The 11,202-nt window shown below is 55.2% G+C and overlaps 1 protein-coding gene across 1 annotated transcript; it reads right to left on the bottom strand.

Moving 5' to 3' along the window:
* Positions 1-10,574, bottom strand: TNS4 (tensin 4). Its single transcript, XM_030508411.1, has 12 exons — positions 10,091-10,574; positions 6,290-6,707; positions 5,661-6,091; positions 4,726-4,812; positions 4,076-4,195; positions 3,711-3,803; positions 3,275-3,352; positions 2,857-2,928; positions 1,527-1,695; positions 985-1,053; positions 722-748; positions 1-185 (listed from the first exon to the last, which is right to left on the bottom strand). The coding sequence occupies exons 1-12, from the start codon at positions 10,572-10,574 to the stop codon at positions 56-58; spliced, it is 2,178 nt and encodes a 725-aa protein (XP_030364271.1). The 3' UTR covers positions 1-55.
* Between the last annotated feature and the right edge of the window lie 628 nt (positions 10,575-11,202).

Below are 11,202 nucleotides of genomic sequence, written 5' to 3'. Positions count from 1 at the left end.
AGCAGGGAAAGCTCAGAGTGCGTGGGGACCTGAGCTATCCCAGGGTTTCTGTGCTCTACGGGCCCGGCAGGAGCTTGCAGAGCAGGTCGATGACAAGTGACGCGGGCTGCACAGTGTCGTACTCTGCAAACAGGTGACAGAGGTTCTCCGAATCTGTCTGGCTTTTGGCCACGAACCCAAAGATTCTTTGAAAAAGGAGAGAGGCTCGCTCAGTTTGCATCCAGGAATCCAAAGGAATACGCTTAAACTAGCCCCAGCCACAAAGCAAAACCCCAGTTCCAGCAATTCCACCTTGGCTCGCCCCCCGATCACATTTACTTGGAAGCAAAAGACCCAGGAGAAGTGTTTCTGGCAAGGCTGCCCCAGCTGTGCAGAGTTTCTTGAACACAAGGTAGAGCCAGATAAAAACTCATATCCTGAGCCCAGAGCAAGCAAGTCCCTGGGAAGGCTGATGGGCTTGGACAGGAGCTTTCCACACGGGTGGAAGAGGAGAGAACTGGGCTTAGCCAAGCCTCTCATCAAAGCCTACAGAGCAAAATGCCCCCTAAAGCCTCACACAGTTGCCCCACGTCTCATCCTGCCACCATATTAACTTTTATCACATCCCCTCTTCATTTCTAAGCTTTGATTCTTTGCTGCTCTGCACAGCTTTGCAATGCACCCTCTGGAGAGACAGCATCTTTCCCCCAGGTTTCCACCAGCACCCTTTGCCTGCTCTTACCTGGAGGACTTGCAGTACTTCTGCCACCTGAGGGGAGAACAGAATTGGATTCACAGACTGGTATTTAACTCATCCCATCAGCTGCAAAGCCAAGGTTTATATTTAGCTAAACCACAGCACATTAAGCCCGGGGCAGGAGCTGCACAGCCAGTGGTTGGGGTTTGGGATTTCAAGTGGTGCAGAGACGGGAGCCATGGAGCACCCCTGGGAACTGCTCCCACTGGGACAGAAGCCCTCAGCCCACAGAGCAGCCCGTAACTCACTTTCTGTTCTCAGGGTCCATCCCACAAAACCTGATGCCAGCCAAGGGGTAGTGCCGCCTGAAGAACACCCTGTGGGAGGAAGAGGAGAGCGTGGCCTTAGAAGAGGAAAGCGCCCAGGCAGACTGGTGGGAGAAACGGGTATTTGCAAAACTAAGCCCTGTTTGAACAGTTTTTGCTGCTGGGGATGGGGGTTTGGGGGTCCTGCTCCCTGGGGCTGCCACCAAGCTGATGGTGGCAAAGCACATCCAGCTCTCGGGATCAGCTGGCTCCTGCCTCCCACTTGTGAGATGCTGCCCCTAGCTCCATGTAAAGCAGCATCACGCCCTGTGCTGTAACAGAAGGGGTCAAGTCCATCTATGGATTGCAACACAGACTTATGCTAGCAGGCCAGTTCTTGACGTGCTGCGGATCAGCCCGTTGGCAGGCTGAGGCAAGAGGAGAGCCGGGTGGTCACCCCTGAGCTGTGTTTCTATCAGCCATTGAGCTCTCCCACCACCCATGAGCCCTTGGCTCCACCCTCACCCTCCCCAGGCAGCTCTTACTTCCTCTGGATGTCCGTCAGCGTCACCCCCTGCTCCGTCACTCTGAAGTGCACCAGGGTGGGGGTGGGCAGTGTCTCCAGCTCGAAGGTGGAGGAGATGGCTTTCTGGATGGCCGGCGCTCCCGTGAGCGTCTCCATGCTCACCGAGTTGAGGTACAAGACGTTGCACACTGCAAGGGCAGCACAGAGCCTGGCTCAGCACGGCACCAGCATCTCACTGCCATGCGCGGTGCGGGTCCAGGGTGGGTCACAGGCACCATCCTGCAGCACCGGCCACATGGACGTGGGTCAGGTTTGTTTTGATGAAAATTAAAGATCTGGTGACTCAGATTCTGCACAAATTTATTTTGGTTTACTTTAATTCTTTGCACTCAGAGTTTTAAAAGCCAAAGTATTTCATTTCTGGTTTGTAAATGTCACATTTGTTTGGGATTTTTTTCCCTGTTTAGTACATATTTCCTTTAATGAAAAGCAGAAATACTCTGACCCAATGGAGGGCTGAAGCCAACCCTAAAACATGACATTTCAGGCTGATTGAGCTCTGTAAAGGGCTGTTCTGGGTCAAACTAAACTTTCCAATTTGCCAACTTATTTTCCAGAATTTCCAGAAAAAAAAAAAAAAGTGGTTCCTGACTGCTCCAGGACCCTGCCCGTGGCCTCCTGCCCATCACCCTCTGCTCTCAGGTGGAGCCTATCCACCACTGCACCCAGGCTGGGGGCACCAGCTGTGGAAGAGAAGACAAGACCCTTCCCCATCCTACTGTGCTGTTTCCATGTGCCTTCCATAAGGTCCTTCAGCAATTTAACCAGCCCCAACTACCCCGTCCCTGTTCTAGAAACTCCAGATGTTCAATACAATTAGGAGAGGCTCAATTGTATTGTCACCTCAATACAATTAGGAGAGGCTCAAAAAACACAGGCTATTTAAAATTGTGGGAATTGTGGGTCTTTTATCAGCCTTGTGACCTCAGGAACTGTGTTCTTCACCATCATGAGGACCAAAAGTCTCCTTTCTTTAAAAATACCAGGTTCCCCTGCAGGCCCGTGATTTGAGGATGTGAAGAAAACCTGCAGGTATCTCCAGCCTGGTGATAAAGCCAGGAGGGGACATTGCACCAGCACCCATGGGTGACCTGCTGCCTTGCACAGCTCCAAAGACAGCACTGGCTTTTCAGCTTCTGCTGTGAATGGTGCCAGAAGGAATGACATAGAAAATAGAGCTTGTTGTTTGATAGGTAAGGACTAAAGCCCGACGCACGGGTTGCATGCCCAGAGCTCTGGCTATCACCAGCTCAGCTTTGCCCTTGTGTCCCCCCTGCTCATTTCCTCACCAGCAGTTTTCTTCAGCAAGGAGAGTGGGGATTCCGGAGCGCAGTCAGGGCTATCTTCTCCATCAGCAAGATCTGCACAAACGACAAGCAGAAGCACTGATGCGCTAATGCTCTGGGTCACCACTTATCCTCTGTTTCCCTCTCCTGGCTCTGTTCGCCTCCTGCCTCCCCACTCCTCCTTTCCTTGCCCACCCTCAGTGGTCCCCTGCTCCCCACTGCTTTGCTGACCATCCTCCATCCGCGGCAGAAGCAAGACACCACTGACTTGGACTCAAGTCAGCTCTTGCGGGTCCCTGCTCCACGTCCAGCCCTACTGCAGGGGCACCGGGACGGTTCGGCCCCCTCGCCACTGCAGGACCTCAGCCACCTCCCCAGGCTGGGGACCTCTCAGAGCATCTCTCCTGTCCCCAACACCTACCTCGGGTGGGGATGCTCAGCTTGCAGGGCAGTGCCAGCGGCGTGATGGCATGCTGGTAGACGAAGGCAGAGAGGCTCCCTGCAACACAGAACTGTGAGTTGAGGGGGGCTGGTGCCCAAAACCTCCCACCCACGTGCCTCAGGCCCTGCTACAGTGTCCCATGGAGCTCAGAAGGAGGGGATGGAGGGCTAAGTTTGACTATTTGGGGTCTCATGTGGGTTTTCCAACCCACACCTCATGTTTCTGTTTTGGAGACTGCTCCAACAGTCTGGTTGGCAGAGCACAGGCAGGATGCAGAGGCTGCAGGGCCCCCATGCCAGTGGGTGTGCAGCTCACTGCAGGGTGCCTGAGCAGCTCCGGTCCTGGTGGGTGCTTCGAGGGGCTTTTGGGCTCCTGGGCCTGCCAGGGCTGCTGTGGGTGATGGCAGCGTCCTCACCAAAATACAGCTCCTCGCTGGCTCCTTTCAAGTGCACCCCTTTGGCAGATGACTCGATGAGGAAGTGCCGGACGAGGTCATTGCTCTCATCACCTGCAGGCAGGAGTGAAGACAGTGTCAGCACCAGCACCGGAGCTGTTTTCACCCCTGCCCTTCCCTGCCTGCCCTTGCCCACCCCAGCGCATCCACTGTGCAACAAGTGCAGTGCCAGCCCCAGCACAGGGGCACAACGAGCACACACAGATTCCACCACTTGCATGTCTCATAAACAAGAGCTGCTCAGCATCTTCTCAGCTTGTTTCAGTTTGAGTAGTTCCAGTTGAATCCTTGAAGCAAGCCCCACCTTTCTGAGCGAGTCCCTGTACCTGTCTGGCTGCCGGATGGAGACACGAGAACCTTCATGGCCAGTCCGAATGAGCCGCGGTACGACGTGCTGTCCCGCACCACGAACGTGCCTGGCTCCTTGTCCTTCAGCAGCTGGATCGCTGTCGAAGCACAGGAAGGGGCTCAGCCAAGCTAAACAGGTAGAACCTCCCCGTGTCGCTGATGCTCTCATGGGGGGTAGTTCCTTGGCAGCAGCGAGAAATACTTGGGAGCATTTGCAGAGGACACACACGTCCCTTATGTGGGTACCAGCCATGGTGCCCCTGCAGAGTGAGGGACCCCGGCTTGGTCCCATGGGTCCTGTGGTCCCAGGACAGAGTCAGCCCCTGCCCAGACCATGCTAAGTAGCAGCACATCAGAGGCAGGAGAAACTTTATAGGAGTTGGGGGGGTCATAGACGGGCTGTGTCACTGCCCGTGTTTCTGAGTCTCCCCCTGGGCCTGGGAGTGGGTATCTCCATGCCTGCCAGCCCTCAGTATACTTTGAATTGCCATCACCAAGCCTCCACAGGACCTCAGCATGGGCACTGGGGTGCTGTGGGGGGAAAGCTCCAGCCTGGGGAACAGGCAGCATCCTACCAAGAGCAATCCTGTGGTGGGGTTATCCCAGCAGAGACATTTTTCTGCCTTACCTTGGTCCCTAGTTATGCTTGGCTTGAACCAGTATTTCGATGTGTCCATCACAAACTTCATGGTCGGCTGCCCAGCCCTGAGGGGACCTGCAAGAGACCTTACGGTGTCAAGGCCAGTGAGGGACCTGGAAGACTTCACAGCAGCCATCGCTGAGAAGACAGAGCTCTGGCAGAGAGATTTCTCTTTCAGGCTGGCCAGGGTTGAAGGTTGTTTTTTTAAATCCTTTTGAACAGAGCTTCCTCCCTGCTCCTCAGAATAATTCGTTCTCCACGTAATTATCTCTCTTGGCAGGCTGTGATGGAGCACAGGCAGGCAGCACGTGGAATCCCCCAGCAGTGCCCATCTGCACAAGTCTACCAGACCATGGGGATTTACACCAGCTGAGAATCTGACCCACAAAGCCCTCCTGCTATTTCCATAAGGATCCCAATTAAAACCCTCTGTCCTGAGGGCTGCCTCTGCTCATCTCCTCCAGAGAACAATAGCCCCAGTGTTTACCCCTGAATGAGGGACCCTATGAACTCTGGTATCTTTAGATGCCCTCCAGAGCAAACTGGAACCATAAACCCCTCCTCCCCACCCGTTCTGGGCTCACAAGTACGAAACAACGGAATTGTGGTTCTCATTCTCAGGTACTATAAATAAGTGTATCTGCATCTCCTTGAGGGGATGAGAGTTTTTCTGCCCACTGAGCAAATCACCGTGGCTAATGCAGGTTCATCAGCAAAGAGCTGGAGACCCCCGCAGAGCTCTGCAACCTGGTGGAGATGCAGCAAGGATCTCTAGCTCCAGCAAGGACCTCCTGTCCTTTATGTCTATAACCCATGGGTAAACCAGCGTAGAAAACAGTGTTTGCTCCCTCTTCCCTGGCAGCTCTTAGGCTCTGCAGCTCCTTCCCCCCACAGGCCTGCCCTATAGCAGGGAGGTGACTTACTGTCCGGGACGCAGGAGAGTGCTGGTGCCGACAGTGCATTGTTCAAGCCACTGAGCCCCGAGGCTGGGCTGCAGATGGGAGCAGGGATCTGCTTGACAGAGGCTGGGGGGGCTTTGACCAGCCTGAAAGATGCATCCCCTTGTTCCAGGCACCCATTCACCAACAGCACTGGGACATCAGCTGCGGAGTTGAGGATGGAGGGGGGACAGCTACTGGCCTGTCCCTTCTGGGATGGGGAGGAGTTGGCTTTGGTGGGGCAGTCTGCCCTGGGCTGGTGGGGACTCAGGCCAAAAGCTTCTCCAGAATGAGATCTGATGCTTGGGGAAGGTGGGCAGGGGCTGCCCAGGGATCTGGCAGGGGATGGGCAGTCAGCAGAGCAGCAGGCAGCGGGGTGAGCATCCGAGTCATCATTGTGGAGTGAGTAGGTGCTGCTGCAAGAGGGAGACAGAGAGCAGGAGGGGTTGTTTAGCTGGGATACAATGCACAGTCCACAGGGACCCCACTAGCCCTGCGGGGCATCGAGCCCCAGCCTGAGGAAGGAGATTTTGGACAGCAGGACTTGGAACAACCACCCCATGCCCCTTCCACCCCCACCATTAGTCTGAGACCAGACATGAGGCAGCATTTACCTTCCAAGGATGTAACTGGTGTCCGAGCCAGGGCTGGTGGAAAGCACGGACACCCAGCTGCTCCTCTGCTGTGCCCTCACCATGTGCACTGGCTTCAGCAGGTTGTCGAGGCCCGGGGAGATGCCAGGGGTGCTGGGGCCGTAGGAGATGCTGTCGGTCCGGCACTGCCGAGGCACTGCCACGCACTCAGCTGTGGTGCTGTGGGGTGGGGAGGCTGCACAGCTCGGCGTAGGGCCGGATGGGCTGGAGAAAACCACGCTGCCGCTGGTGCTGTAGTTGCCTCTGAGCCCTCCTTTTTGGGACAGGAAGCCGTTGCCCTGGGGAGACCTCGAGAATGGTGTGCCCGAAGGGCTGGGGGAGCCCTGCAGCCGCTCAGGACACGTGGCTCTGCCTGGCGTCATCTCTATGTATTTGATGTCTGCAGGAAGAAAGAGGAGGTTGTTACTGGTTCAGTGTGAATGAGGTTCATTAGCTAAGCTCTGTGGCAGACACATGTCCCTTCTTGTTATTCGTTTTGGCTCTGGTGCACATGCCCTGCAGGGTGCTGGGCCCAGGGAGGACCCCCATGGCCCAACACTGTCTTCATTAAGACCCTGTGAGGGCTGACTCCTTCACAGACCCCACGCCACAGAGACCCACCCCAGTGCTGGCAGGGAGAAGGGGTTACACACAGTCAGGTCTGACTGCACAGACCCCCCCAGCCGGCACTGCACTGCTGGAGCGTGCCGAGACCTGCAGCGAGAGGAGGGTGTTTCCTCCGGCAGCGGCTCTGCTTGTACCTGACTCAAGAGAAAAACATGTGGCTGCTCCCCCAGGGATGGCACCAGGCTGGAGGGTGCCCACGGCAGCAGGCACGTGGCCCTGCACACCCTCCAAGCACAGGGGGGTGGCTCCTGGCCCCCAGGGACACCAGCACCCAGGCAGAGGGAAGCCACAAGGCTGCGGGTGCCAGCTGTGGGACCAGCAAGCACACAGCCCAGGTCAGGGGCCAGCTGCTCTCCCTTCCCTTCTCCCATACTGCACAAGAGGAGTAATTTCCAAGGCAGTTTCTGTGCCTGTGCCCTGCTGTAGGTTTCCTCCTGATCTTCCATTCCTGCTCAGGGCAGGCAAGGCATGTCTTCATCTCCTACCCCCTCTTTGCTTGTCATTATCTGTATCTAGCAGAGCATCACTTGCTCCAAGACCTTCAGTGCAATCTCAGGGAGAGGACAAGGGGGTGCTGGCTCCCCATGGTGCACGTCAGTCTCTATGTTCCTTGAACAAGCCATCATTTCTGTCTGAGCTATAAGATGCCTTTTAGCAAGAGACACTCTGGCTTGATTTGAGTGCTCGCAGCAGTGGTGAATTCATCACCTGCCCAGGGAGGCTGTTCCAGTGGTTAATCATCTCCACTGCTTCAAGCGTTCTCCTTCTTTCTAGTCTGAACGTGCCCAGCTCTGTTTTCAGCTCCTGGTTCTTGCCCTGCCATGGAGTTCAGGAAAGTTCCCCTTCTTGAAGGTGTTTCTTGAAGAGAGAAAAACCTTTTTGCTGCAGCAATGAAAAGCTGCTCTTGACAGCCCTGAGCTCCCTGGCAGTTGGTGGTTTATGTGCCTGGTTCCTGCACTGGGACCTGCTGGCCAGAGTAGAGCAGCTGCCCCCAGACTGCCAAGTGCTGCAGACCCAGTTTACTGCAAGGAACAACCAGACCTCTAGGGCATAAAGCTTGATGAGCAGGAAAAGCAGAAGTCTGTACAAAAGTTACTCCCTGAGCCCCTTCTCTGTGCTGATCCCAGCGTGGGATCCGATTGGCACAGCCAGCGGAGAGCTGCCGAGGAGGCACCAGGTCAGGCTGGTCCCAGTGGGAATGTGGCTGGACCACGCACAGGGAAGGAGCCGGAACCGCAGCCTCCTGCTGCCATGGGCAGGCAGCAGCAGCTCCTCCAGAGCCCCGTGATTCTGGTGACAGCATCAAACCCTCACAACAAGCTCTTTTGGATGCTTTTTGTCAATGTCTCCCTCAAAGGGGAAAAGAAATGGGGATTCTAATTGTGCTTTAAAGAAATAACTGAAAAGCATCTGTGTGCTGCCGAGGCCTTTTGCCTCCTACTTTCCTGCCTTTGCTCCTGCTTATCATGTGTGGTTAAATCCCAAATGTTTGCTCAAGATCTTGGCAAGGTTTTCAGCATCAAGGAGTGGCAGGAGTGTCACCCGCACAGAGCAGAGCTGTCACGCGAGCTGGGACGCCTTCCCCTTCTCCAGGAACAAGCAAGTACCAAAGGGAACTGGTGACTCTCATCAACGTGTCTCCAGCAGATGTGATGTTAAAACCCTCCTCGTGGTTTCCACTAGACAAGAACAAGCCTCTCTCAGCGGCTCTGGGCACTGTCAGTCTCCCGCCAGCTGCCACATCAAGTGACTGTGCTTGCAGGGAAGAACAAACCTTAGAAAGAACATTGGGCAGAAAGGAGGGTGTGGAAACGATTCAGGGGTGTTCTGGGGCCTCCCCTGCATGGCCAAGGGGAGGAAAGGGAGGTAGGAACCCAACAGGAGCCCTTCCATGGGGCCGGCTGGTGCAAGATGGGAGCAGGGCTGGGTGGGAGGAGGTGGGTGATGTGAGATGTGCAGCAGTTGGAAGTTTGTGTTAAAAAAAAGAAGAGCTGTTAGAAGAAAATGAAAGCTGAAGTGAGGCTTTTCCCACTGAATTCGGAGCAAGATTCCCAGATGTTCAGTTCCACACTGGGAGCCAGATTCTCTAAACCACTAGCACGCTATCTGCCGGGCTGCTGGGCACTCCAGCCCTCGAGTGATGCCTGGGGGGGCACCCGGATCCCTCTGCAGCCAGTCTGAGGAGCTAAGAGCTGAACTTGCCCTTTGCCACAGTACTTTATCTGCAAGGCCACCCCCTTCCATCCTAGTGGGAAGCAGGAATGCCTCTGTTCCACAATCACCCGAGCCCCATGGCAATGCCTTTAACATCCTCTCACTTGCCCTTCCTCTGGAAATAGGCCTCGGGACAGATTTTCAGGGTATTTCCATGTCTAAAGACACAGACAGATTAAAAGGCTTTTCAGAAGCACCGAGACTGTATCTTTAGGCACCCAAACACATCATAGATCTGTCCTGCGGTGCACCACACTGCTCTCAGCAGTGTGCAACACACTGTCTGCTGGTGTTACCCTGTGCAAGGGTGTTAAGCAGCTCACACACTGCACAAGAGCCACAGGCAAGAGTGCTGGGATCAGGAGCAGCACACAGAGCAGACCTCTGGATTGCTGGGATGACAGAAGAGTGTTGCACAAGGGTTCACGTAAGGCACCCAGGCATGAGAGCAGGAAGAGGGGGTTGGTATGTGCTGCTGATGTTCTGCCTTGTGTATGCCAGGTATGCTGCTGGAGGGGTGCACAAGCCCTGGAAAAAGAACTTCCCTGGCAAAATGATTTGGAACATTTAAATGGGCTGGTTGTGCAATGACCAGTACCTTAGCCCAGGGCTTTGGAAGTCTGGCTTCAAATCCTCGTGCTTCCACAGGTCAAGTATGACCCTGGGAAAGGCTCTGCTGCCCTTGGGTAGAACTGGGGCTCTGCTGCAAGGGTGAGCACGTCCACACATCACATCCAGGGTCACTGCCTGTCCCTATCACTGATGGTAATAACATGGATTAGGAGTTTTCGCCACGAGCTACAAGTCCCATTTCTAATGAGAAATGATTCCCCAAACACAGAGGAACAAATAGGTTGAATTAAAGGCTTCTCCCTGCAGACTGTTTTCACTAGGTCTGAGCTGTCACCGGCTCCACCACACGCCTGGTGCCTTTTGCCTCACCTATTGCCTCTGGATCCTGTTTCTTGGTGGCAGCAGTGTCACCCTGAGGAGCAGGTTGGACTGCATCCTTCACCGGCTCGCACGTGAGCGGCTGAAAGGTCGGATCGATTTCTAGGATCATCTTGTTGAGGCTCTCTATGTCCAAGGTAGGAGACCCGAGGTGAGCCTCAGGATCCGCGCCGGTGTCCTCCTCCTCCTTTGGCTGATACAGGGCAGTGGGTCTCTCCAAAGGGGTATCCTTTGGAGCCACGTGCTCAAACACAGGGTGGGCTCCGTAGAGCTCCCCACGGGGCAGCAGGTGTGTGTTGGTGTGCACCATGGCTGGCACGTCAGCCCAGCCCTCCGTGGAGTAGTAGGTGCACTGCATGGGCAGCATGGAGCAGCCTGGGTACCCCGCTGGGTGCAAGCTCTTGCTTTCCTCCCGTGAGGAAACACACACAGTCTGTCCAACACGCAACACGTGGTTTTGTATGACCTGGGACATGCTTTGGCTTTCTGATTTGACAGCTTAGAGTCCAAGGGAAATCTCCTCCTCGTCCTCCTCTCTTCCTTTTCTCCACCAGCGTCTTCGGACCCCTTCACTCCAGTCTCAGGCAGAAGAAGAATCTGAGGAATGCAGAGAGAGGAGCGGTTACACAGGCATGCCCCGGGCAGGAGCAGACTGCAGCGGAAAACTCTATAAAAAGGGGGATTTGGAGTGCAAAGCTGGAATTCAGCTCATAAGCAAACAAGTCATCCCATACTGCTTTTCCACCCCCTTCCAGCCTCTGCTCCCGCGGCCACAGTGCATCCGGGCAAGTGCGAGGAGGATTAATTTGCAACAGCTTTTCAGGATTCAAAGGCCTAAAAGCTGCATTCCGCTTCATTTGCACAGTGCTTATTTTCCTGGGTAAGAATGAAGTGAAGGACGACCCCAACAGCTTCAGCGTGGGATCCTGGGAAGCCAGCCGGAGAGGCTGTGGCAGACAGTGAGCCCGAAGCCACGCAGGGCAGACCTGCCACGGGCCAGGGGGATGGAGCTGCTGCCAGAGCAATGTTCTGCGGGTGGGCGTACACTTAATTCGAGGGTTTATTTTGCTGGTACAATGTGAGCTGAGCCCTGGCAGCCTGCG

Source organism: Strigops habroptila, chromosome 19 (genome assembly GCF_004027225.2).
Source record: "Strigops habroptila isolate Jane chromosome 19, bStrHab1.2.pri, whole genome shotgun sequence".
NCBI lineage: Eukaryota > Metazoa > Chordata > Aves > Psittaciformes > Psittacidae > Strigops > Strigops habroptila.
The sequence above is the reverse complement of the archived record's forward strand: the minus strand, read 5'-3'. Positions and strand labels throughout refer to the sequence as shown.